The sequence below is a fragment of the Monomorium pharaonis genome, chromosome 11, assembly GCF_013373865.1.
Source record: "Monomorium pharaonis isolate MP-MQ-018 chromosome 11, ASM1337386v2, whole genome shotgun sequence".
In the NCBI taxonomy this organism is placed as follows: domain Eukaryota; kingdom Metazoa; phylum Arthropoda; class Insecta; order Hymenoptera; family Formicidae; genus Monomorium; species Monomorium pharaonis.
The window spans coordinates 4,126,978-4,153,852 of NC_050477.1; the positions used below are offsets into that span (position 1 = coordinate 4,126,978).

The following is a 26,875-nucleotide window of genomic DNA, read 5'->3' on the forward strand; positions in this document are numbered from 1 at the left end:
TGATTTAAAAAACTTATCACATGCATTATTCGATGATATAATCAATTTATAATAACTTGAATCATTTGAGCAGAGCTGGGAAAAAATTAAAATAGACATAATAAAAATATCTACTTAAAGGATATATCTATAAAAATATTTTTATACTACACACAATTACTTATTTCAAATTGTGTGTGTGTGTGTGTGTGTGTGTGTGTGTGTGTGTGTGTGTGTGTGTGTGTGTGTGTGTGTGTGTGTGTGTGTGTGTGTGTGTGTGTGTGTGTGTGTGTGTGTGTGTGTGCGCGCGCGCGCGCGCGCGCGTATTTGAAGAGATTTAATTATTAGATATGCCACGGATAAAAGTTTTCTATTGTTTATTTACTACTTTCTCTTTCTTAAGAATACAATATGTATTATATAAATGTTAAATATTATTTTTTATATCTATTGGACGAAATATTAATTTATTTCACAAATTTCATATATTCTTTAAATAAATATTTCTATTATTATTTTTTTGCATTTCAACTATTTTCCCCATCACTATACATTTGAGATATACGCTATCTTTCGGACTTGCGCATTCGAATTGGTTCGATATCGCGATCGAGATATCGCGGCAGGCGCTACGTCGCGATACATATCGATATCCGCGCCGGCGATCAGAACGGAATCTAACCAGTGCTTGGCCTCCAGCACAGATGACGAGTATTCCTATCACGCGAAATCCTCGTGCGCACCCGATAACCTGCGCGTAATTTTGTGCTAGTGTGTGCATGCGTCATTCCTTCACGTCCGGGAGCAACACGCTGGCGTACGACTGTGAACAGACCGAGCAATAAACGTTATCGCACAATTACGTGAGTATAAACAAGCGAATGACCGGCGGCCGATGAATCATCCGTGTAATTAACCACACGACCGCACAGTATAATCGATTACGTGTGCGCTACGGCTAGCAACTGGCGAGCCTTCCTATTTTTCCATAGAGATTAATTATGTAATGTGGTTTTCTCTCCCGTGACCGTTGACGACATTAAGAACGTTTCATGCCGCCGTCGCTGTTAAGCCGTTAGAGCTTTCGCGTCCCCGAGTAGGCTTGTAACGTAAAATATATACCACTTCAAAAAGAGGAAGGGGGAAAAAATATTCGCACGTTACAATTTCCGGTAATCTGTGATCACCCGACTCATCACCCGCGACAATCGCCCTTAACAAGTACATTAGGCAAATCGATGTCTCTCTCTCTCTCTCTCTCTCTTTCTCTTTCTCCGGATTGACGTCCCACCTACATCCGTGTTCGTACGTTGCAGAAACAATGGTAGCCCATACCGTACTTCTGGACTTCACGGTGTCCAGCAGCGTGATCGCCGATATGGAGAAGCGATCCGGCTTGAAAAAGGCGATCGCGAACGTACTGGCGGAACACTTCGTCGGTCTCAAGCCGCTGACAGAGTCCACCATCGACGGCAGTTTGCTCGTTTTGTATACCGGACCCAGGGGCAGTCTAATCACTGTCAGAGGATACACAGAGGGTCTAATTACATTAAACATCGAGTATTACAAGCAGGACGACCAGGAGGCGCTCTTAACTTTTGAGGTATGTATACACTTGATAATAAGCAATAATAAATTTGCATAAAAGAATATCAATGTTACGTTGAAGAACAAGCTAGGTAGGGTTTTGTGATCACTTCATCAAAGTCTCTTCAAAAATATGAAGAATATAAATATCAATGAATAACATGTAGGAAATATATATTTGCCAATTCTCAGAGAGAAAGAAAAAGTAGCAAACATGGGTTCTTTATTAGAGAATTGCAATAAATCTCTGACAAATAGCAAATTTCTCTTTCTCACTCGATTGTGCGTACCAATCTTTATGTGATAAAAAGATTAAAGTAAAACTTGGAGTAAAATGTAGGTTGTTAAAGAGAAGGGTTCAAGACTTAAAGAGTACAATTGTGCTCATTAAACTGAGTAAACTACACATAATTTATATAGTTTAAGAGAAAATTAATCTTTGCCCTGTTAAGAGGAACTTTCTACTTACATAGTATGCAATCACTACTTCTTAAATAAAAGGATCAATTATAATCATGTAAACGTACCAATTTTTACTCTTGTGCCTTTCGTAATTTGAAGTAAAACTTTCATTAAATACACATGCTGCTAGGAATGATAAAATTTCAATAATTTTTGCCAACCAAAAAATGTGTTTTGAAGAAAACTTTTACAGCACCACATTGAAGCTTTCATTATTATTTTTTCTAGATGCGAGACCCATCTAGATGCTTCGAGAAGGGTCTCGAAGAATCTTGAGGGATAATAAAGCAGGTAGAAAGCGGAATAATAAAGTTTAAGAGTACGACGACTAAACAGGTCGCGTTACTCTCAACGCGCAGAGCTTTTGCCTGACTTTCGATTATTCGAACGACTTGTAACTCTGTCAATTGTGCGAGTTTCGATTTAAGATTTTTAACTACATATTTTTAAGATTTTTCAAAAAAACATGTAAGAAAAATTGATTTTTTCGATGATTAACAAAGTAAAAATCCTCTGTAAGGAAGTGATTAAAAAAGATGTATAGAATTGAATATGTTCCAGTTTACAAAACGATTACGTTTCGATATTGCGAGGTGAAAATTATCTTATCGCACTTAAACGCGATAAGATAATTGCTGTATCTGAGAGAACTGAGAGTAAAAAATACACATGACATCAGGATTACAACTCATCCGAAGTGATTTTTTTTCATTATGATAAATTTTTCAGGAATTAAAACCAAATTTTTAAACAAATTTCTAAATAATTATTAAATTCCTTGAACATGAAAATAATTTACGGCAATATTAAAATATTATTAATAAAAATAGAGAACTCTTTGTATCTCATAATTCGAGAAACAGATTTATAAAATTATATTTAATAAAAAATTAAAACGAGAGCAGATGGATTAAAAGTTATATAAAGTGATATAAATAATCAATTTAGTTCTTTCCCTAAAGTTATATAACTTGTGGATGTTTATCATTTAAAAAAAAAAGATTATAATCCACATAAGTTCGAAAACTTTGGTCTGATTTCTCTAATCTAAAGATTTATTTTTTTAATAGCTGAACTTTCTGTATTTAAAGTGAGATAAATATACGTTTGAAATTTAGTTAAAATGTAAAGGGAAGCTCTAGTGTGAGAATATTAAACAAAGCCCCTCCCCCCCAATTAAGTGTTTACTCGGTTTCTGAGCATCAGATGTACCTATTGGTCCTGAACCATTTTTGCTTTAACACTCTACACGTAGAATTTTTTTTTACAACGGAAGTAGGAAATATGACATAACTGACAGAACGTTGTAGCAGTGGCGATACTTGGAAGCTGATGTTGCCATGGCTTTGAACAGCCAGCGCAGCAAACGTTTACCGCCAGTAAGACGAGGAACCATATATGACCTCTATCTGACACTATCAGGTAGAAAAAAAAGTGCTTTTCCTCAGTTAGATTTTTGTTCCTCGTTTTCTTCTCCTAACACAACTATACATATATATACTTTACATTACTTGTAGATTTATTTCATGAAATATTTGGCATAGAGAATTACAATATCGCTATTTTGACTGCCATTAATAGATATTTAGGATAGGCCGCTTGCCAGGAATGCTAACTTAATTTTGTTCCTAGCACTGTTACGTTCAGCCCAAAATTTTCTTATACCCAGCACTCAAATCGCTCATAAAGAAAAAAAAATTTTGATCATTCATTCAAATACATAACATTTGAGAACGTGTATTTATTTGTATAGCTGTTCTCTTGTCTTTTCTCGGTCGTACGAATAAAAGTTTTTAGGCGACTGCTGCAATGCGTAGAATTCATTTTATTGTAAAATCTAAGAATAGATTTATTGTCAAAATACGAATACAAAGAATCTGATGTAAATATAAGTTGTAAATTATTATTGTTGAATTCTTTTATATTTTTCTTTCTCTCTTATGTGTTGTAAATTAAGATTTGGTTAAAATCCGTACAATAAAACACGTACGTCACCAAAAATCGAAATTTTATAATTAAAACATCCGTAATACTTTTTTTTAATGTTTCACACAATCATGAAATTTTTGAAATATTATTTTTATAATAGCCGATTTTGTTTTCTTTTTTAATATATTATTTTTAAAGCATTAAATCTCGATTGTTAATTGATTCTTTAGATTTGTAGATTTACACGGATCGTCACTTTTAGTCGTACGGCTCGGTAATATGATAATACAATCATACACAGATACAGTTACCCTTATCACGATCCGTTTTTTTTTCGCTTGTTACGTACCGTTTTGTTGGACAAAAATAAGCCCTGCCATATATCATGGCTTGCCAGATCTTAACACCTTTTTTTAGCTTCCTTAACAACAAGGAGTGTAGCGATTCCGTTTTACAAGATAGTGTCTTTGTTCTGTTCAATTCTCATTGGTTCGACTTGATGATGATAATGATGATGATGATGATGATAATGATGATGATGATGATGATGATGATGATAATGATGATGATGGTGATGATATTGATGATGATGATGACGACGATAATAATGATGATGGTGATGATGATGGTGATAATGATGATCATGATGATGACAATGATGATGATAATCATGATGGTGGTGATGATGATGATGGCCGGTTATAATAGTTGGCTAAAGAATTGGAAGCGGCGTTGCAGACAGCAGCAACCGCTACACGGTCGCACACGCTTACTCCGATTAAACGCGGTGGACCCTTTGAGAGATACTATCCTACCGCCGGTGAGTTTTTATTTATAATTATGTTTACGGACCAGCTAACGGCCGCTCTTACGGAACGGAAACGACTGCTTGTACTTAAGGGGCTCGTGCCAATTGGAAAAATTAATATTGTACACCGACTCGTAAATATTAGTATCGTAAAATGTCCTCAGCTTTGTCTCATACGGAAAATTATATTACCAAAGACCAGTCTAAAATACAACATTTGAAACGTTTTAAATGATTAATTCAAATGTTTGATTTAAAATGTGATGTTCACAGTTAAAGCTTTTAGGATTCTGGCGTTTTTTCTATGATTCTAGACGCGTGCTCGACATGGTTCGGTCTGGAACGTCTCTCCGCGTTAATCCTGAGGACATTACTTGTTCTATTCTTGCATGACAAAACGTTTCCAGTTTCAATAGTTGATCTTTTTACAACTTCCTCACATCATTTTTCTCATCTGGTTATGACGCTAACGTTCCCATGCGTGTTATCAGCTTTGCCTTGCGATACCTTGTTTTCTACTATTTGCAATGTTTTTTTTTATGTATAGAAGCATGTTTTTAAATTAACATAATTGCGAAATGCGACGAGTAATAGCCAGTAATAAAGATTATCTTATTTAAGACGAGCGACTGCTGGAATATGACATCGACAAGCTCGTGTTCGAAGCTAGATCACCGTATCAGAAGGTACAAATTGTGCATTCCAAATCGCTGGGCAATCTCCTGGTGCTCGACGAGCTGCAAAGTAAGTCATATTATATTATGACTATATTTATTATTTACAACTTACTAGAAATTCTTTTGCAGACATGTCCGAGGCGGATCTCATATATACAGAAACGCTGATGCAACGAGGTAAAGAAAATTACGCCGGCAAGGAGATAGTGATACTCGGTGGCGGCGACGGCGGCCTATTGTGGGAATTGTTGAAAGAGAAACCAAAATTTGTCACGATGCTAGAAGTATGGAAATTAAATTTCACGTGTAAATTGATTACATGAATAGCGTACTATTTTTTCTTCTTTTTTTTTTACAGATCGATGACATTGTCATGAAAGCCTGTAGTCAGCATATGCGAAGCATATGTGGCGATTGCCTAGACAAGAGAAAGGGCGATAATTATGAAGTAAGGCTTTGACTAGAGTTTTTTTTCAGACACCAAACATTTTCAAATCTGAATTTGTATTTTTATAACACTAATAATCTTTATAGATCATTGTCGGCGATTGTGTGAAAGCTTTGGCCCATATGATCGAAGAAGGACGACGATTTGATTACGTCTTCGGTGATCTGACGGACATTCCTATTAGCACAACACCACATGGTGATGACTGGGATTTTATTAGACTAATCCTCAACTCTTCTATGAAGGTGTTGAAGTCTACTGGAAAGTACATGACGCATGTAAGTATCTTAATTCAAAGCATATTCAATTTTATTTATTATACAATAAAGTGATTTTGATTTTAACTGTAAAAGCGATTGGTAGATACTTATACACGTTATTAATAAAACCGTACAATAAAATTTTAGGTATGGAATACAAATTATTTATTAAAAATAGAGTAAATTTATATCATATTTTAATGTAAATTCCATATGTGGACATATGAAAAATAATAATTATAGATATTAATTTTAAAATATTATATAAATTTATTATTTAATTTCATTATTGAATCATTTATTTTGTATGTATAGGGAAATGGTGCGTCTTGTCCAGAATCTTTAAAGATGTATGAAGAAGTCTTATCGCAGCTATGCGTGCCGGTCACGTTTACGAAGGATCGTGCTTTCGTTCCATCTTTTTTCGAGGATTGGATCTTCTATCAAGTTTCACTGAAATGATGGAGTCAAGAGTATTCTGGCAGAACCTGGAGGATCATGACAAATCGGCCTCCTCACAGTCCGCTGCCTGTCTTATGACCCAAACTCTATTTCCTAGTTCTAGCCTTATTAATTAATGAAATTAGTTCCTGAGTGAGGCGAATCAAACTATTATTAATTAATATTTTTCATAGCATTTAAAAAATTTACTCTCAAGATTCTTTTCAAAAATTGTTTTTAATGGCAGCATTGGAAGATAAATTAATAATAGATGCTGACAAAGAAAAGAATATATATCTTTATAATTAAAAAAATAATTTTAAAAATATAATTTAAAAAATATCTTTAATTTGTTTATTTCTTTTATCTTTTCCTTTTGAAAAACGCAAAGTTTTAAACGGATTTAATTTACATAATCTCTTAAATTTATTGGGAACACATTTTTTTCCTAATAAAATTAACAATTTCCAGGATATCGTATTTTAAGACTAGATAAAGCTTTTGTCTAATTATCTTGGAAACAAATTTCCATACTTTTTGACATGTAATTTAAACAGCATTTGAAAAATCTAATACTTTTTACAATATACATATAATTTCTTCCATCGCTGCTTCGATATCACGAATAAGAAATCGTTTTGTTTGAAAAATATCGCAATATTCTAATGCTAATAATTTTTTAATATGAAGACATAGCAAGCAAAATTAGTGTTGTAAAGTGTATGTCTTTTGTATTAATCACTGATAATACAAAGATAAATTTTGTTGTTAATCCTTTATTAATATATAATTATTAAATATTTGAAATTTAAATTACATTATATTTAATTGTTAGTTTCTTTTAAATATTCCTGATCGGAAGTAAAAGGATTAGCAGCAATGATATAAATGCATGTTACTATCTTAGTTTTTCTTCTTTCTTACTTTATGTTAAATAGTTTTATCACGGTCAATTTGTGTCCGTGATAACTTGTATATTAATACGTATATGTCGATATATATATCGCATATATAAATAAAAATATATTCTGTATTTTATAAAAGCGCTCGATGTAAGAATGATACAATTATATCGGGATAAATTATTTTTCTAACAAGCATTTTCCTCTAATTTGGACAATTGATAAAATTATAAGTAAATATAATACATGCATTTATTTAACCCTGAACAGTATAAATATCGTAATGCATACATATTGAATTTTACAATAGAATAAATTTATATCATTGTGATAAAATTTTCGTGTTAATCTAATAAATTTATAATGTATTGAGACATGTGGCATACCACAATAAAAGATTGGAATTTAATTTAAAGTAACTTCTCCTTACGTTCCAGAATTGGATAATTTTGTAAAGCTATTGAAATTTTCATACCGTTTTATTATCAAAGAAGATTTATACAATTTTATACAGTTCAGGATTAAAGAAATGAAATAAAAAATGAACTAATAAAAAATCATGCGCGATCATACAAGTGTAAATTAATTGAAATAATATAACGAATATTTCCAATTATTAATTACAGGAGTTCTCTTAACTCCTGATGCAATTTCATAAAAAAATTTATTTATTGAGGATATTACATATTTTTTCTCACAGTATTAAATTTGATATGAGCATATTTCAATATATCATCTGTTTAAGCATGGAGCAGTGATAAAATGCAAAAACAACCAATAATCTTAGATTGCTTCAGTTTAATGCTAATAGTTGCTGGAATTTTAATATTCTATATCCTCAAAATACTGAGCATATAATAAATCAAATGGATGCAAAATCTGCAACTATATGCATACGCACAATTTAGTCATGTAAGTGGAGAGAAAGAGTTGTCAAATTACGATATGACGATGAATTAAATTAATTATTTACAACAATATCACATACACAATCGTAAGTTTTATTTATAAAAAAGATATCACTCGCAGAAACTCGCAATAAGATTATTCATTTATTTACTGTCATCAGTAAATGCAGATTTGTCGATCGACAAGCATAGCCCAAGTTCTACATAAACTAAAAACTTATACACGGTAAAATAAATACGCGATTCTTTTAGTGGAATAAAAAACAGTCTTATCAATTGTATAATTCGGATTTACGCACACATTTTTGAAAAGGACACTAATAAATCTAATCTGATGTTTCGAAATGACGGCGAAGTATTCGTTGTAAACAAGGAATACCACATTTAAGCATCTGTGGCAGAGGTACCTAAAATTTATCGATGTACACAATAAATCTTTTACTCTCTCTCTTTTCTTCTCCTTCTCTATTTGTCATTCAAATTTGGTATCCTTTACGTTCCTCTCCATGGAAAAGCTACAAACTTAACGATGTCTTTCCAATCCTATTTTACAAGAGATCGTATAAATTAGGAATATCGGGCAATTCTAAGGTAAATCAGCCTTTTCAGTTTGCTTTCCATTATTTTGGAAACTTTGGCCCCAATTGAAACACAATGCAAGGATGTCTAATTCGACTGACAAACAGGATTACAGCTCATTACAGAGCTTCGCCTTAGATATCTCTGAAAACTGCCCGATTTCGTGAATCGCAGGTTCTATTTCGGTCTCCGCGAGTATCTGCTGCAGCCATTGCTGCACTTGTACCGGATGCTCGTAGCTTTTCTCACGTTCCTTCGGATATTTAATTAATTCGGAATCATCTTGATCAAAGACTTTTTTGTCGAATTCCTGTAAATTAGTTTCAGTCACTTCGTTCATCGACGAATTTATTTCGCAAGATTCCGTGGTCTTACACGATACTCCGAAAGACTGTACATTTCGCGAATACGCCTTGTCGAAGGCATGTAGCCCGTCCAAGGACACATGCGTCAGACCAAGTTTACGTTTTATGACTAAAAGTGGCGAGCACCCTGATATGGATAGGGTGTCCTTGAAGATCTTAAACGCATTGGCCTTTACGTTCCGCGGCTGATTATCGGCGAGGAATGTGGAAGGCAGACTCGAGATACGCACGGTCCTGTAGTCAGATATAAAGTCTTTGCAACGTGGAAGACTCAGAAGATCTCGAGCGTTTTGATCTGGCTTTTTGGTGATTGACTTGTCGAAGCTGACGTGATCCTTATTAGCCTCTTGATAATCCACGATCTTGTATGGTTCCGCATCCTTTATCGTAAGACTGTTCGATCCGTGTGTCTCAATATTACCAAATCGGTGTATCCGTTCCTCGAGTTCATGCCTATCATTTAGGATCACCACTGATGCTGGTAAGAAGTCCAATGAGGTCTCTATTAGAGAGAGCTGCTGTCTGTGGACAGCCTCAGCCTGCCGCAACAGTTGCTTCTCTCTGGATCGCAGGAGCTTTATTAAATCTTCAAAACAGCTCTTGATTTCTGCCTCAACCTACAATTTTTGTTTTTCATTCATAAAAAAATCTATATGTTATAACGATAAAAATAATTCATAGTATTTACCTCAAGATGTTATTAATATTTCAAAATATTCTATTAACTAATATTATCAATTAATGCAAAATTTATGCTTTTCAGGGCCACTGTATCAATCACTGAACAATTACTAGTAAAAATAATTTGCTTCAAAAAAATATTAAAATATAATACTTTTCAAGATAATAAATTACAAATTAAGTATTATTTGATATTTTTAGATCTAATTTTCTACAGATCCAACTAAAATATATTGAATTAAAATAATAAATTACTTATTAAAAGTGTATTATATTACGTTGCTTTTACTTGCTATTGACTGGTGTAGTGATATAAATAATTTAATTTTACTAGTAGCTGCATACATTAAATTTAGTCTTGCGCATAAACGAGCTCGAATCGATCTTTGAGGATTACCATAGACGCTCCCATCTTGTATCTATGTATAGAGATTTTAATTAAGGATTTACATCGCCCGTGTGTTCTTTTACTTTAAATACTACGCCCTGTGACAGCTCCTATCACAAGCTTACGTTACACCGTTTATTTCTCTGTGTGTCAAGTAACGGATCACCGACAAAAAAGGGCACGTTATATTAACGAAGAAGCACGCGGTAGGGATTGCTTCGACGGATCCTGCGTACATACACATGATACACAGTACACTCGAGGGGGAAAGAGGAATCGCGAGACTCGACGTATGTACCTGGGCTGATCTCTCGTCCAGGAGCCTGCGCTTGTCCGCTATCAGCTTTATTCGCGACTGATGATTGTCCTCGCTGTCATCCGGCTGACTCTGCTTGCCTGTCATGTTGGATGCCGCGCGTGTTCAACAACAACAACAACAACAATAACATGAACGCGAACTCGACGGCTGACGCTCCACGGCCATTGCGCTCCGAGTTCACGCAGTCGCTGCCTTATCGACGCGTACAGAGCGTGACGGATGACGCGCTCTCGTGGGCGAACTCGGTACTAACCGGAGGCCGGGGCGCTTCCATCGCTCGACCAACAGGTGTCGCTGCTCATACAATAAGCGTAAGCGCGCACGCGACGAGCGTGGGGAGGGCAGTGTGTTAAGGCGAAAATTCATGACGCGATAAAATCGCGCGACAAAAGTTTACACGATTAAATTGTCGCGATCGCGACGTCGCTGGTCAAAAATCCCTTTCTATCTTTTTTATGGGGCGACAAAATCGCGCGATAGCTGTTGATCCATAGTTTATAAAACTAATTTATAATAAAATTAAAAACAAAGTTAATAATATAATTGTGCTATTTAATTTGTCATTATGTATTGCTTAGAAAGTTTGGAATATTCGGAGTGGTACAAGAATTACTATTTACCATATTATGAATGGTACATAGAGTGTTGTACAATAAGTGTTAATAATTACATCAATAATGAAGTGAATCGAAAGAGGAAAGCTGCTATAACAGTTGCACTTTTAATGAGTAATAAAAAAAAACAATATAAGAAAAAGAAGTATTGGATAGCACCTATTTTGAACATAAGAGAAACAAGTGGATTTTTTAACGCAGTATTTCCTACTTTACGATTAGAAGACTTACGATTTCATAATTACTTGAGAATGTCTGCAACACAGTTGGAAAATTTATTACAAATAGTTGGAGCTGATTTATATAAACAGTATGTTATACGAGAACCTATTGAAACAGCTCAACGTTTAGTGTTAACTTTAAGGTATAATACAATTAAGTGTACATGTAGCATATATAATATTAAAAATAATTGACATTTATTTACATTATAAAAAATTAATTTTAGATTTCTTGCATCTGGTGATTCCATAACTTCCATGTCTTACCAATATTTAGTTGGTATTACAACTGCTGCTAACATCATCTATGAAACTTGTGAAGCAATTTGGAAAAATATGCAACCTATTGTATTGCCGTCAAAGATTAATGAAGAGAAGTGGATTAAAATTAGTGAGGAGTTTGACAACAAATGGGATTTTCCACATTGTATTGGTGCAATTGATGGAAAGCATATAGTAATTCAGGTATGTTAAAAAAATTGTAAATAAAAATGTTTTTAATTAAAATATTTATATGTTTAATCTAGTGTCCAAGAAATGCTGGTTCGTCTTACTATAATTATAAGGGGAGCCATAGTATAGTTCTGTTAGCAGTTTGTACAGCATCGTATATTTGTTCCTTTGTGGATATTGGCTCGCATGGAAGGAGAAGTGATGGAGGTATTTACAAGGAGAGTAATTTTGGCAAAAAATTTGAAAATAATGCGATGAATGTACCTTCAGCATCACCAGCATTCAACAATGGACCAACACTACCTTACTGTATTGTCGGAGATGAAGCTTTTCCTCTTAAGCCATTTTTACTTCGACCTTACCCAGGAAAGAATGTAACTACACAAGAGAAACAAGTGTTTAATTTTCGTCTAGCTCGTGCTAGACGTACCATTGAGAATACCTTCGGCATTATTTCTAGTAGATGGCGAATATTTAGAAAGCCAATTTTATCAAATCCAAGAAATGTTATACAAATTACACAGGCAGTTATATGCCTTCATAATTGGTTACGAATTGAAGATCTTGAAAATGAAGAGTTAAAATCAAAATATGTAACAACGGAATTAGTGGATAGAGAGAATGAAGATGGAATAATTGAAGGGTCTTGGAGAAGAATAATAGATGATGGATCGGCTTTACAGGACATTAATCGTATTGGAAATAATGCGAGTACGCGAGAAGCCTTTGAAATACGAGAAAAATTCTGTGACTACTTCAACAATGAAGGATTAATTGCATGGCAGTATAATTATTTATAAATTAATTAGTTTTAAATATTTGTAATAATTGTATTATATAATATACATATTATATAGTTTATATGAATTTCATATTGTATCGTATATTTTTGAAAAATACATTTTAATATTGTTATAAATTAACAAATTTATGAACTTATGATTTTATAACTTAAAAATAATAAACAAAACTGCAGATTCTTTCAACTAACACAATAACTATAAGAACTATTATCTCCACTCTCATGTTAAGATTTTCTAACTTTTTTTTTAATATTGTCAGAAATATTGCTTTGTTCCTATTTCCATTATAAAATATTATATTTTTATTAAAAAAAATTAACAATATTAAAAATTGATAGTTACAAAAAAACAAAACTTGGTAAATCTAAGGAATAAAGATCTATAAATATTTCTTTAACAATATTTAAAAATATCTCTGAAAATTTAATTAATAAAGCTTATGGATATTCAACTGCAAATATTAATTTATGAATGTTTAACATAGTTCTACTTGCTTTCTCTTTGGGCATATCTCGTAATTTTTTTTCTAAAAAAAAAGTAAATCCTTTTATTTCGTCAATCTCCTTTGGCTCACTTGAAGGTGGTAACAAAGGTGGAGCAGGAGGAAATTCAATTCTCGGTATTGGACTTGCTAAAGCATTAGCTATTTTTTCTAATGCACTTTCAATTTTCGGTTTCTTGTTATTTGCTGAAAGAAATGTTGCAATTAAAAATTAAAAGTTTTAATTATAAAAATATATAGATAAATAATCAGTAAAAAAGTATTACCCATATCACGGCTTTCACAACTATCACTTTCTAGATCATAAATAGAATTGTTCTCAGTATCATCAGATATGTTGGATATATTTTGTCTAAACAATGTAAAAAAAGAAAATACATATATATGAACTAATAAAATTCTAAACAAAAATTTATAAAATATTTTTAAAGCTCATGAATTGAATTAATGCAAATAAATATAAGCAAATTTTACCCATTAAATCCCAGATCAATATCCATTAAAAATTTCATCTGATCAAAATATTGCCACTTTGATTGTTTTACAGCTGCAGATCCACTTTTTCTATTTTTTTCAACAGCTAAACATCTTTTATATGTATCATTTAAATTTTTCCACTTTTTCTTTGCTTCATCTACTGAGTAGTGTCCTAAAGTATAATTTTTGTTAAGTTAGGTTAGATTAATTATGTATTAAATAAAAACAATAAAAAAATGGCACTTTAATGTATAATATTACTGTTCATTGCAACGCTAACTTCTTCCCACAAGCGATCCTTAATTGATTTCTTTCTTTGCTGCACTGGTAAAGTATAATTCCACAATGGTTCTCTGGCTTGTATTTCTGCTATAAGGCGTTCTTCTGCAGATTTAATTGTTTTTCTTGTAGCCGTACTAACATTGTTGGTATTTATATTTTCAATATTATCAGAACTAATATTACATTCTTGTGATGTGTTTTCTTAATAGGTATACAGCATATGAAAGAAAGAAAAATATAATGTAGCATATATTAACTAAAACCTCGTAACAATATTTACTATCTTATTACCTGTTGGTTCTGCAAAAAATAATCCCTGATCATCAATTACAATTTTTTCACAATTTATTGAGCAAGGATGTTGAGCTACGTAAGAAAACAAAACCGTTTCCATACATTTGCCACAAATATAAGATTCTTCATTTTCGTTTATCTATATTATACACACAAATGATTATTAAATTGTCACTATAATATCACATCACAAGTTACAATTTTTACATTATATATATAAATACATATATAAAAAGATTTTTGTTTAATAATATGCACAAAAAAATTTATTAAATAAATTCTTGAAACCCGTAAAAAAAAATTATGCAAAAATTACTGCATAAAAATTGCATATTTTTGTGCATAAATTTTTGCAGTTTTTACAGATTTTTCAACAAAGTTTTCGCCTTCAGAATTTTTCTGCAGAATATTTTGCAGAATTTTATTCTACGAGAATTTATACCGAACTTTAAGCAGAAAACTTTATAGGTTATAGAAATTATTATTTTTAATTTAATTTCTATGCAGAGTAATTGCTTAAATATAACGAGTAAATGAAAATCAATTTGATTATAAATTAATATTGATCAACTTACAGTTTTAGTATTCATTTTAATCAATTACAATTTGTCAACACTAATAACTGCGATATCGCAAAAATGCTGAATAAATTGAGCTTTATTGCGATGTCGCTTTGACGACTACTGAATCGCGTCACACCTATCGTCGCGCGATTTTATCGCGTCATGAATTTTCGCCTTTAGACGAGACGGTTTTTCTCGCGCATGCGCGTCAAATATAACATTATTAAGTATAAAAATCTGATTTGTATAGGTTATTTTAGAAGCTCTACATTTTGACTACATATTTAAGCATTGCATAAAATTTTTTTAAAAAGTAAAGATTGTATAAAAACAAATAAAATAATAGACAATTTATATTGCAAATTCTCGCGCATGCGCGAGAAAAACCGTTCCGTCTACCAACACTGCGTGGGGGTGGGGGTGCAAAAAGAGGAGGAGGGTTACTCGCGGTGCAAAGACGGTAGAAGACGACGGGAGGGCAGAGCTGCCAGATTTTGCCGGGTTGCCCGGCACGGTAGGCCGACGCATGCGCTTACGAGTTGAAATACAGTAACGTATCACAAATCTGTAGACTCTTGTGACTACACACTCAGGTGTGCGTGGATAAGTAGAGAGTAGAATGTTCACATAATGATAAAAAATACACATTTTTCTGTAATTAAGAAAAATATTTTATTTGGCAAAAATACTACTGAGATATCCTCTGTACTGAGAGTACTGGGCCCGCCAAAATTAAGCGCCCATAATACACATAACTGTATTTGCCATCCATTACACATGCGCGGCTTGACCCATGGCGGGGGGTCTGGCAGCACTGCGGGAGGGCAGTTTCGCGCGGCATAGCGCGGCTTGTCTTCACAGCTTGTGTGCGGGGTATGATCGAGTACGGCGACGTCGGTGGGTCTTAACACACACACATACACACCACGTTCTCTCTTACACACACACACACACACACACATATGTATATATATAATATATATAAATATAATACAGTAGGAAAAAGGATACAGAGAAGCGGATCCCGGAAGGATAGGTGGAAGCGTGAAGGATCATTGCATTCGCGAGGGACGATCGCGTGAGTCATACGATCGGGGACGTCCACAGGCACAGGACGACAACAGGAGGACGACCGCAACGGGAGTCTCTCTCTCTCGCGTTTGTTTATCTATCGATTTCACTCCGTGTATCGGAGGAAAGCGCTGCCGGTGTTAACCGGTGTGCAAAGCTCTCTCGCTCCGATAGGAGGTGGCCTTGCCCACGTCGAGCACGCCGCCCGCCGTCGCCGGTTCGCTCGTGACGCGACCCCTCCTCACGGGTTTTTGACACTTGACAGCTCTGTGCCTTCGGGGCCCCGACGCGGCGCCGCGTAACGCCTCCTCGCTAGACGACTCTGGAAAATTGGCGAAAGGTGTCACGCTAGATATCTAGGTATGTACATTACGCCTAACTGTCTCTCTATGCGTGTATATATATATATATATATGTGTGTGTGTGTTGCGCGCGCTATCCGCACGTCGCGCTCGTGTGTGGGTTGAATGAAAAGGAATTCGTGCACCTCGTCGTGCACCCGCGTGTAGATACGTATAACGTATGTACATACGCGTGTACAGTAGATCGGAAATCATTCAGAAAGCGTGAGGGCCCCAGACGGCACGACCTGGATAACAAGGCCGCCGTTTCGCTCGCGCCTATGTGTATTTAGGACTGACGGTGACAACGATGACGACGACGAGGACCGACTCCGGCGAGAGTCGAGAGTTTTCACGAGGCGTCTCCTCACGCGCGCGCGCGCGCGTGTGCCTTAATGTTCGCCGTGAAAACTCACACCGGATTATCCTATCTGATGTAGCTCAATTTTCTAATTATTTTACTTAGGGTCAATTGTTCCAACTTCTTGGTAAATTTACCTATCGGGTAAATATATGTTTGTCTTTATTTATTTAAAAAAAGAAATGTAAATAGACACATGCTTATCTGGTAGGCAAGAAGTTGGAACAACCGGCCTTTAAACGTGTTAATTGCACTTTACATAAATGAATTGTAACTTGCAGAAAATGGACAAGTAAAGTAGTACGATCAATTTTGAGATTTGCAAGTGACGATTTAAAAAAAAATTTAAGTCACTTTTGGATCGATTTTTTAAATTAATCTAAAATAGTAGAATTGACCTTTGATCGTCATTTTTAACGATAGTAAACGTTTCTTATTTATCAAAAGATTCCGTTTTATAAACTTCTTGCATAACACGCAGTTAGAAATTTAATATTAAATTCAATAGCCTCGTGTGTTTTAAATTTTTATGTTAATCTAACATGAGATGAACATGTTAGAGAGCAATATAATTATCTCGTAAGAAATTAATTTATATAATACACACATAAACAAGTATTTTATTTATCTGGGAATTTTCAATTAAAAGATACAGATAAGATTTATTCCCTCTCCATTAATTATTACTTCAATGATAAATGTTGAATATCAATTTAAAAACGGAATTCAAATTACGTATTTATATAATGTTTCATGAAAATTTAATGTTTAGAACAAGAACTCAACACAAATATTTTAACAATTTTAATATAAGTACGGGTTTTGATATAAGTACTTTCTTGAACAGTTTACTTTTACATAAAAAAAAAATAATTGTGCAAAAACTTTACTTAAAAAAGATACTAAAATCACCTGTTGTATTTGTTTTTTTTTCATGCCGTTATGCATAATCGATTTTTATGTTTAAAATTATCAAGACTTTAAGATAATTTTAAAATAAGGAAATTAATCTTGAATAAGTCTTAATATCACAATCAAGAACCACTATTAGACTAAAGATCAGTTGCAAGAAATGACAGTGAAAATCTTTCATTCACCGCGTAACGTAATTTTAAAGTATAATTTCGAAAAAAGAGTCGACGCGGCTTATGGGACGCGTTAACATTCTAGTCGTTGAAATAAAATCACTTGCACGGCAAGCAAAAAAAGATTGTTATATTAATTCCATTGACTTGGTTTTTTTTTCGAGAAACACGTTTCTCACCATAAAGAGGTTTGTTAATTGTACGCTTTGTTTACGTAAGAAAGGAATATCATTATCTCACGGCTGCTCGAAACCTCGTAATTTACCATTTGATCTTTCCATCTGAAGATGGAACGAAAACAATGCAGTTTTTTTTTTATATATTTTAAAATGATCGACCTTCGTTTTGCGTGACTTGTATCATCACACAACCTTATTTCCGCGTCGCAATTTCAGTGTTCGAGTTTACCGTGCAACTTGCGCAATTCGATGTTTTTCTTCCCCGATAATGACCGGCGAACTCGATGCCGTAACACGATGCGAGACACGCGGCAGCGCGAACGAATGATGTCGCCCACGCCGCGCGAACCGAAAAACAAAGCGGACTCCGCGCATTCCTCGCGCGAGCACGAATTTCGTTCGCCTCACGTGAACCCCTCGCGCGATATTATACATGCATATAAAGTATAAGAGGTAACGTGCGTGACGCGGCGGGATTCTCGGCCGTTCCTCGCGGACATCGATCGGTGCATCGCGTGAGATCGAGAGTCGAACTCGGATTGGCGCGCTCGTGTCTCACGCGTGCGCGACGCGACTGCGCGACCCGTCGCGGTTGTGTCGTGACGACGCACAATAGGAGAAAAAAGGCACCCGTTTTAAACAAAAATCCCGGGATGGTCTAATACTTAACCAATTTTGGTAACTTTAAAAAAATTTTCTCGTTATAAATTTTTCCTAAGTTATCTGTAATCTTTTTTAAAAAAAGAGTCAAATAAAGAAAACCTCTTTTAATGACTGAGATACTTCGACACGATCATATTCTATACAAAATAATTGTACACGATCAGAATATTCTATGCAAATATGTATATTGTACACAAAAAATTGCAGGTGGAAAAACTGTGCACAACAATTATCTTTGAATTAAAGGTTGCACATGGATTGTGCGTAGGAAAACTATCATTATATCCGTGATATTTTTAATTCAAGGATAATTTTTGTGCACAGTTTTTTCACGTATAATTTTTTGTGTACAATATATTTGTGTAGAATATTCTGATCGTGTACAATTATTTTGTATAGAATATATGATCAGTGCCGACACGGTTAAAAGACCTCAAGTATTATATTGTTAATGAAACAAGAAAACAATATAACAAAAGTCATATATTGTTTAAAATTTAATAAAAATAATGTAATAAAAATTAAGATTAAAGTTGTGTAAAGAGAAAAAAAACAATAAGAATGACAAAGTCCAGCAGACAGAAAAATATCATTCTCAAAAAAACAGTTATTCATTTTTCTCTCTTTAAGAGAGCATATACATTTAGAGTCACAAAAAAGAAGGCATTTTTCATGAATTTTTTGTAAAGCTAGTAAACAAACTATAAAAATGGGACTTTTTGTAGTTCTCATACAAATTTTATTACAGTGATCTTGTTGACCACCTTCTCCCCTCTCTCTATCGTCGTGTAGTCAGCCATGCATAATTCCGCGGTGACAATAATTTCTCCTTCCCTGTTTAACCGAAGTACAAAAACCAAACAGCATTAAAGAAAAGTAAATTTAGAGCTCTTAAAGAAGAGTAAATTTTCTTGTCGTTGTCATCCGATTTTTTAAATTTGAATTTTAAACAAAATGATGGACCTTCAAAGCTAGAGTGCCGATTTTTGGCAAAAAAATATTTTGTTTAAAAAAATAGAAAGGAGGGAGCAATTTTGTAATTTTACAATTTTTTTTAAAGAGTATAAAATCTTTTTTCAAAAGTATGTTAATGATAATTTTTCTAAAATTTGTAATAAGTATAGTTTTAGACTATTATTAAGATATTCTTTGTTGAGAATAATCGTTACTTACAAAAAATAAATTGAGTAATTAAATTTTTTAATAATAGAATTAACAATTTTCTGTTTTTTTTTAATCCTATGTTGTACCGAAAAAATCGTGCTTTTTTCGATCGCACACTGCTCATTCGATCCGTCCCATTCGAGATTATATGTTCGTCTCTTCGGTGGTCGTAAGATTCCCTTCGGCCAATGAGATCCGTATTCCGAAATCTCGCGATAATACCTAACTTAATGACTCCCCCTTTCGCACTTCAAAATAATACATTAAGCGATTATTTAAATATAAAATCGGACTGTGCACTCGTATATTGATCATAGTCCGATTTGCACGAAATCCAGAATGGTCAGGTCTTAAAGTCCTTCGTTCAAATGTCAATAAAACAACCGTCACCAATCGAGATCGAAATCTTAAAGATGATTTTGAAATTAAAATACTTTGTCACGTATTATACAATCTCATCACGATGCTAATACGATTGTTTCATTGCCACCTGTGTGTAATCTTGAGATCAAATCAAAACCTTTTTTATCAGACTCGAGACTTTAAATATAAAATCAGACCGAATATTGTCCACAGTTCAGCTTATGCTTGGGAAGCAATCACCATGTGCACTTCAAGTCTGATCTTAAAAATTTTTTTTATTTAAATTATCCAGCCAATTGTGAAGTAATTGTACTTGAAGACAATTTTGAATATAACTATTCTGGAATATAACAGAATTACTCTACGCATACAGATCATTAATTATTAAGGATCAATATAAACGTAGTAAGTTCAGAGACTTTGCAATATCAAAATTAAAAAATATAAATATTAGTATATATACAGTGTTGAAAAATTTGTATTAAATTATATATATATATATATATATATATATATATATATATATATATAATTTAATACAAATTTTTCAACACTGTATATATACTAATATTTATATTTTAATCATGTTGAAGTGTGATATATATATATATATATATATATATATATCACACTTCAACATGATTCAAACTTTTGTTAATTTAACATAACATTAAAAATTAACAAATATTATGTAAAAGGAAAAATGTAACGTTTTTCTTTTTATTTATTATATACTGTATTTTCTTCATTTATCTTATGAGTTTTGTTTTAATTCTACATTATTTTTGTTCTTGTTTCTTACTCGTAAATTGTATTTTACTTTAATACTCTGAAAAAACTGATAAGTCAATTTAATAGTCACAATTCAAATAACGTGAGTATATCATGTAAAATTAACACGTGGATATGTTAAAAAGTCAACACAAATATATTGATAAGAACCGGTTTTAACACAAATACAAAAGAAATGATTTCTACTGTGTATGCGTAATAATTCCTAGAAATTTTAAATCTCATTTAACTTTTAAGAAAAAACGATTCTTGGTATTTGCAGAAGAAACTGTTTACATTTTTTTTCATCCAGTTTTGTATGCTTAACTTCGTGATTTTACAATGTGATTTCTGCGTGAATGATATGGTGAAGTTACTTTTTATTGTTTATTCCGTTTGCAGCCTTGCTCAGCGAGACATCGACTTGAACCGAAAAGATGAACAAGGTGGACTACAAGGAGGTGACTCTCCCGAATTATTCCTACATATTTAATTTCGAGGAGACGTTCAGTCACCACGAGACCAAGCAATGGATGATGGAGAATTGGACGAACGGTTTCTATTACTGCGGATTTTACATGATCCTAATATTCGGATTGCAACACTATATGGCCAGCAGGCCCAGATTCGAACTCAGGGGAATATTGTGTCTTTGGAATACGTTATTGGCTAGCTTTTCTATCATTGGCTTCACCAGAACGGCGCCTGAGTTAATACACGTTCTCAGGCATCACGGACTGCTCCACAGCATTTGTATACCAAGGTATATTACAGTTGGTTTTACTGTATTCGATAATGATAGAATTTTATGTCCTCGAATTTGCCGTGAATATCTTTGCATTTTACTTCAACCAGTGCGAAAGCTTTTATAAATATTAGTTCTTTGTTGAACTAATGTACACTTGTACTTAAAATAACACACACACCGAACACATTTAATTTAATTTGTGTATTTGTAGTAAATGTAAACTTGGATTTTTTATGGTAAAATCCTTGGTAAAATCATATTTGCAATCCCAATGCATGCATTTGACGCTATTAATGATTACCACGGTCAAACTATTATATATGTAAAGAGAAAAGTTCAAAGAATCATTTATTTGACATGGAAAAATATGCCATAAATAATTCGCATTGTTTAAAGCTCTCATGGGGCAGTATTGTTTAACATCAGAAGCAAATAGTAAATATAATTTCGTAATCCTAAAATCTGTAAAATGTAGCAAATTAAGACATTTGTCCGATATGCAGTTAAGTACAAGTAAAATAGTATGTGTAAAAATTCTATCAGCAGTTTTGACTTCAGAGAACTATAACATTATTTCAAGCATTATTTTACACTTGTAAGTATATATCAGGTTTTACGGGTTTCAGGATTACAAAATTTTAATACTTTTAAGGGAAAACTAAAGATATACGTAACAAATAATTTATTGTATATTATTTTGCATTTCTGACATTATATATATTAGAATCGCGTCGCAAAAGAATTGGACATTAAAATAGATACATTAAGTATTCTGCGATGTTGAATGATTTTTTTAATTGTGCTACTTTGTACTAGATCTTCTAAATTATAAGTTAAAAGAATTCAATGGTTTATGTTATAGGTTTATTTAAAAACGGATTTTTACCTTTGAATAGAAAAAAATTAAAAATTTTTAAGGCATATTTTGTGACAATTTGAAAATTTAAATATTTAAATTTTAAAATTAAAAATCACAATAGCTCAAAAATTGTAAACAAGAGAATTATTAGAATAATATTTGGATCTAATAATAATTAATAATTTTCCATGCTTATTATTAGATTTTATTACATATGTATAGGCACGTGTGCATATCTTTGCAACTTATTAAATTGGAGTTTCATAATTAAACTGGTTTTTAATTGATTATGTAAAACCATTTATATAAGCAAGTAACGTAAGAGAGCAAGCAATTCTGATTATAAAATAAAATAAAATTTATATTCTATACATTTTAGATTTCTATTTGTAAAAAAAATTTAAGAAATTGATATTGCACGTGCTACATGCACATGATGCTACATGCATATGCTACTTGCTTGCATAAAAAAAAACGGACAAAATGTTAATTAAAAAAGAAATATAATTATATTTATTCAAGTGGGAAAGTTAAACAAATTGATTTGATAGATTACGTAAATAACTCATAAATTCCTAGAAAATTTGTAGTTGGGAATGTTCTACAAAAAAATCATTAATTTGATTGCAGTTTTATCGAGCAGGATTGTGTATCAGGCTTTTGGACGTGGATGTTCGTGTTGTCCAAGCTACCTGAGCTCGGCGACACAATCTTCATTGTGCTACGCAAACAGCCGCTAATCTTCCTGCATTGGTATCACCATATCACTGTTTTACTGTACTCTTGGTTCTCGTACTCGGAGTACACTGCGTCCGCGCGATGGTATGTCGTGATGAACTACTGCGTTCACTCGATCATGTACAGCTATTACGCCCTTAAGGCGATGCGGTACAGCCCACCTAAAGCGATCTCCATGGTGATCACGACGCTACAACTTGCCCAGATGGTGGTTGGTTGCATTATCAACATATATGCCTATCAGTACCTGGAGAGCGGCAATGTGGACTGCAACATCACCCGCATGAACATCCGTTTCAGCTTCGCGATGTATTTAAGCTATTTCGTTCTATTTGCGCGATTCTTCCATAAGGCGTACTTGACTAGAAAGAAGACCGATAAGAAACATTTTGCCACTAGCGCGCCTGATCACATTGGCTATAATGAAAAGCTCAAAGTCAACTAAGACGGTTATTTGGCACACTAGGACGCCTGGGCGCCCTTTTCTCTATCTTACCGCCCTTCTCTTTTTTTTCTAACTCTCATCTCTATTTTCCTCTCTATTCTTTTTTCTCTATTCTTTCTTTCTCACGCCGCTGGTCGACGTAGCCATACATCCAGGATCTATTTATATTAGAAAATATTAGGGTTCAACGGCTTCTAGGATTCACGTGTTCAGTGGATACTATTGCTCTAAACTTAAGGATTTACGGACTGTGATGTGTTTGTTCAACTATAATGCCAGATAGTTTTTATTTTTTTTTTTTATTAAACAATTATTTTATATGAAATAATTATGCATTAAGATATTAATTGAATTTATGTGGGTCAAATATATTTTTTTAATTATGATTATTTAATAACACTGAAATATGTATATTTTTTAAACCCAATTTTCATTGTTTAGACAAGCATTTTACATTAAATTGATTAATAGTAAATAAATACGCGATTGTTATTTATTTACACTTTTTTTAAAATGAGAGATGTTTCAGGCCTTCGAAAACTAAGTATAGACTCACCACTGCATTAGAGTCTGCATTCTAAGATATAGAATTGTTATGTTCATTAAGTTGAAATGTATAAAGTTATATATATTTATATATAGAGCCTAAAGTGCACGGGAAAGCTCTAAGTCTTCAGAATTTGTAAATACATCTGAAAAGAATTTTAGATTAATAGAGTACACATAGGATTTTATATATCCTAGAAACCATCGAATCTTAGGTCCACAAATCCTAGAAATCATATTTCTTAAAATCTTTTTAGATTCTAGGAGCCGTACGTCCTAAAAATTATAGATCTTGGGTGCGACATTTCTCAGGATCCTTAATATCCTAGGACTCGTAAGGCAGAATTTATAGAGCACAGAATCTGTCAGTCCTTGAGCCCATTAGATTCTAAGGCACATATTTAAGATGCGTATCTCGGGATTTCTACAGGATTCTAAGATCTACTTTATAGGATTCGTGAAACAATTAATTGATAAATTCTCGAGTCTATAACACATAGGATTCATATTAAATTAAGATCTTTAGATCCTACGGTCTTGGTCGATCCTAGGATAGACCTTTTCAGGGTCCTCAGGTCGTAGGATACATGAATTCTAATTGAGGATCCATAGCCAATTAGTGTCCGCCCGTGCGCGGAGGTATCTTACGAAGGGAATTCGCTCAGAGAGGAAGGGAACATAGCGATTCTCCTCTTAATTTTTTTATATGTAATTAATAAAGAGCTACTTTTGCATGTATGTATCGTGTAAACGGGTGCGAGCGTGCGCGTTTCACAAGTCCGACCGGCTGTTGCACAATTGTTATTATGATTTTTTGTTACTATCTATATCTCTTTTGCAATTGAAAAATATATATATTGGGTATTATTTAATAATAATTTATAAGACCAAATACAAATATGTGTACATAATAATTTCTTATAAATCCTACATGGTACCACACAAATTCTATACCTTTTTACTTTCCGTTGTCCTGCAATTGCTGCTTTCCATTTATCTGAAAGTGAGACTGAGTTACTCAGTAATGTATTTTATATTCAAATAGTGACGTCATTACTCAGTAATTTAAAGAAACATGCAAGTGATCACACTTATTTTAATGACAAAATTATCTCAATATATAACCTCACTTCTAAAGTGAATATGCGAGACTCAGTAAAGCACTCGATCTTGAAATTGCTCAGATTGTAGGAAGAAACTCAGTTGAATCTCACTTGTGAGAATGCAAAAGGAACGTGCATTTAACTGAGTTATGACGTCACAAGTGAGAATTATCTAAGTTTTGATGTAAATAGAAAGCAGCAAATATCTTCAACTACAGATCTTGTAAATGCGAGAGAGAGGGGAACGAAATATATAAATTTCCATAATTTTTAATAAATTTTAATTTTATCCCTAAAACAGTATACTTATATTTTCGACTTCAAACGTTTTACCGGGTTAAAAATGTACCCCATTCGTTCCCAAACGTGCTGTATTGAATAGATGAACTAAATCAATATTGTGCTACATAAATTTCTTCGTCTTTTCATAGCGAAGACGATGGTGTAATCCGCAATAATATTATCATTAAACACGTGAAACGTTAACTTAAACAAAATAAGGTTCGAAAAAATCACAAAAATGACTTCTTTTTGAAAATTATCGTATTTTCGTCAAATTTTTAACAAATTTTAAAAAACCGAACAGTTTTGGAAAGGTAAAAGATAGATCTAGAACCGGGATAAAATAGATTTTAGGTATCATTTAAAAAGTATAATTATTTTGACAAATAAAAATGAGAAAAAACGATAGTTGAAAAACATGAAAAAAATAAAGATACAATCAATCTTTTTCGTTTTGCTCTGAAATTGTAAAAAGTGTTTCTTTTTAAAATATAGAATATATTATTACAGTAAAAAAATTATTAAAATATTTTCAAGGCTCCAAGCGACACTTGCCATACTGTATTGGCCTGTGGTTTTCATACATAGGAACGTTGTACCAATCTTTCTATAGCGAATGTTCGTTCGAATGAAATATAAACATGTATAGAGTCTAAGCAGCAATTTTTTGTAAAAGTAATTTTAATAGCGGCATCGGCTATAGATTTCATGGTGTCGGCATCGGCCACAAGTCTTGCGGTATCTTTGATCAGGCGACAAAGACACGAAACCGCTGAAAACAACGGTTTGCCCTTTGAAGAAATACAAAGAAAATTTTATTGTAAAAATAATTATAGTAAATAGTAAGCACGGACCAAATAAGGAATTATGAAAATTTTTACTATGTTTTTATTAAATTACCGTAGTATTTACACTATTTATGGTATAATCCTCTGAAATTTCTTCTTATGGTCCATGACTACTATCATACAGAGTAATTTTTACTCTAAAATTTTTTCCGGTATCCGAACGAATACATACACAAACGTTAGATTGAGGTATATGCGTACCCCATTTTCACTTTATATTCGTACTACTCGGAAGTTAATTAACATTTCGACGTCAGCTAACAGTGTCTTTCTTGATTCTTATGACTTTAAACTGAATTATGGTCGATGCCTTGAATTAATTCCTTTATTTGCGAAATTAGAAGATGAAATCAAATTCACGTTGGG

The 26,875-nt window shown here is 33.1% G+C and overlaps 5 protein-coding genes across 10 annotated transcripts; 3 read left to right on the forward strand and 2 right to left on the reverse strand.

The window, feature by feature from the left end:
* Positions 1–525: 525 nt before the first annotated feature.
* LOC105832350 (spermine synthase) lies at positions 526–6,782 on the forward strand. 4 transcript variants are annotated; one of them, XM_012673207.2, is made up of 8 exons: positions 526–842; positions 1,296–1,582; positions 3,342–3,450; positions 5,387–5,509; positions 5,572–5,726; positions 5,801–5,890; positions 5,977–6,168; positions 6,466–6,782. In XM_012673207.2, exons 2-8 carry the CDS (start codon positions 1,301–1,303, stop codon positions 6,610–6,612), a joined length of 1,098 nt encoding a protein of 365 aa, XP_012528661.1. In that variant the 5' UTR covers positions 526–842; positions 1,296–1,300; the 3' UTR covers positions 6,613–6,782. The 4 variants fall into 4 exon arrangements, with proteins under 4 accessions (XP_012528661.1, XP_012528658.1, XP_012528660.1 ...); XM_012673204.3 differs by lacking the exon at positions 3,342–3,450 and adding an exon at positions 4,666–4,777 and having other exon boundaries at positions 527–842; XM_012673206.3 differs by having other exon boundaries at positions 528–842; positions 3,339–3,450.
* A 1,317-nt stretch (positions 6,783–8,099) lies between these two features.
* LOC105832349 lies at positions 8,100–10,847 on the reverse strand. The gene is made up of 2 exons (XM_012673203.3): positions 10,713–10,847; positions 8,100–9,962 (listed from the first exon to the last, which is right to left on the reverse strand). The coding sequence occupies exons 1-2, from the start codon at positions 10,815–10,817 to the stop codon at positions 9,090–9,092; spliced, it is 978 nt and encodes a 325-aa protein (XP_012528657.1). The 5' UTR covers positions 10,818–10,847; the 3' UTR covers positions 8,100–9,089.
* Positions 10,848–11,265: 418 nt separating this feature from the next.
* LOC118647966 (protein ALP1-like) lies at positions 11,266–13,123 on the forward strand. 2 transcript variants are annotated; one of them, XM_036294109.1, is made up of 4 exons: positions 11,266–11,711; positions 11,796–12,033; positions 12,096–12,228; positions 12,292–13,123. In XM_036294109.1, the coding sequence occupies exons 1-4, from the start codon at positions 11,299–11,301 to the stop codon at positions 12,819–12,821; spliced, it is 1,314 nt and encodes a 437-aa protein (XP_036150002.1). In that variant the 5' UTR covers positions 11,266–11,298; the 3' UTR covers positions 12,822–13,123. The 2 variants fall into 2 exon arrangements, with proteins under 2 accessions (XP_036150002.1, XP_036150001.1); XM_036294108.1 differs by having other exon boundaries at positions 12,096–13,123.
* Positions 12,924–15,124, reverse strand: LOC118647967. Its single transcript, XM_036294111.1, has 6 exons — positions 14,955–15,124; positions 14,377–14,518; positions 14,065–14,286; positions 13,801–13,975; positions 13,593–13,678; positions 12,924–13,512 (listed from the first exon to the last, which is right to left on the reverse strand). Exons 1-6 carry the CDS (start codon positions 14,967–14,969, stop codon positions 13,262–13,264), a joined length of 891 nt encoding a protein of 296 aa, XP_036150004.1. The 5' UTR covers positions 14,970–15,124; the 3' UTR covers positions 12,924–13,261.
* A 1,111-nt stretch (positions 15,125–16,235) lies between these two features.
* Positions 16,236–25,222, forward strand: LOC105836639 (elongation of very long chain fatty acids protein 6). 2 transcript variants are annotated; one of them, XM_012680808.3, is made up of 3 exons: positions 16,236–16,373; positions 21,343–21,703; positions 23,178–25,174. In XM_012680808.3, exons 2-3 carry the CDS (start codon positions 21,378–21,380, stop codon positions 23,728–23,730), a joined length of 879 nt encoding a protein of 292 aa, XP_012536262.1. In that variant the 5' UTR covers positions 16,236–16,373; positions 21,343–21,377; the 3' UTR covers positions 23,731–25,174. The 2 variants fall into 2 exon arrangements, with proteins under 2 accessions (XP_012536262.1, XP_036150005.1); XM_036294112.1 differs by lacking the exon at positions 16,236–16,373 and adding an exon at positions 20,382–20,574 and having other exon boundaries at positions 23,178–25,222.
* The last annotated feature ends 1,653 nt before the right edge of the window (positions 25,223–26,875 follow it).

Excerpts from the sequence above, each read along its gene's own strand:
- LOC105832350 (XM_012673204.3), top strand. The coding sequence starts at position 1,301 with ATGGTAGCCCATACCGTACTTCTGGACTTCACGGTGTCCAGCAGCGTG. Across the intron at positions 1,583-4,665 it reads AGGCGCTCTTAACTTTTGAG|TTGGCTAAAGAATTGGAAGC; the intron begins GTATGTATACAC and ends CGGTTATAATAG. Across the intron at positions 5,891-5,976 it reads GAAAGGGCGATAATTATGAA|ATCATTGTCGGCGATTGTGT; the intron begins GTAAGGCTTTGA and ends TAATCTTTATAG.
- LOC105832349 (XM_012673203.3), bottom strand. The coding sequence starts at position 10,817 with ATGACAGGCAAGCAGAGTCAGCCGGATGACAGCGAGGACAATCATCAG. Across the intron at positions 9,963-10,712 it reads TGGACGAGAGATCAGCCCAG|GTTGAGGCAGAAATCAAGAG; the intron begins GTACATACGTCG and ends CAAAAATTGTAG.
- LOC118647966 (XM_036294108.1), top strand. The coding sequence starts at position 11,299 with ATGTATTGCTTAGAAAGTTTGGAATATTCGGAGTGGTACAAGAATTAC. Across the intron at positions 11,712-11,795 it reads CGTTTAGTGTTAACTTTAAG|ATTTCTTGCATCTGGTGATT; the intron begins GTATAATACAAT and ends AATTAATTTTAG. Across the intron at positions 12,034-12,095 it reads GAAAGCATATAGTAATTCAG|TGTCCAAGAAATGCTGGTTC; the intron begins GTATGTTAAAAA and ends TGTTTAATCTAG.
- LOC118647967 (XM_036294111.1), bottom strand. Across the intron at positions 14,287-14,376 it reads ATTTTTTGCAGAACCAACAG|AAAACACATCACAAGAATGT; the intron begins GTAATAAGATAG and ends ATACCTATTAAG. Across the intron at positions 13,976-14,064 it reads AGTTAGCGTTGCAATGAACA|GACACTACTCAGTAGATGAA; the intron begins GTAATATTATAC and ends ATTATACTTTAG.
- LOC105836639 (XM_012680808.3), top strand. The coding sequence starts at position 21,378 with ATGAACAAGGTGGACTACAAGGAGGTGACTCTCCCGAATTATTCCTAC. Across the intron at positions 21,704-23,177 it reads CACAGCATTTGTATACCAAG|TTTTATCGAGCAGGATTGTG; the intron begins GTATATTACAGT and ends ATTTGATTGCAG.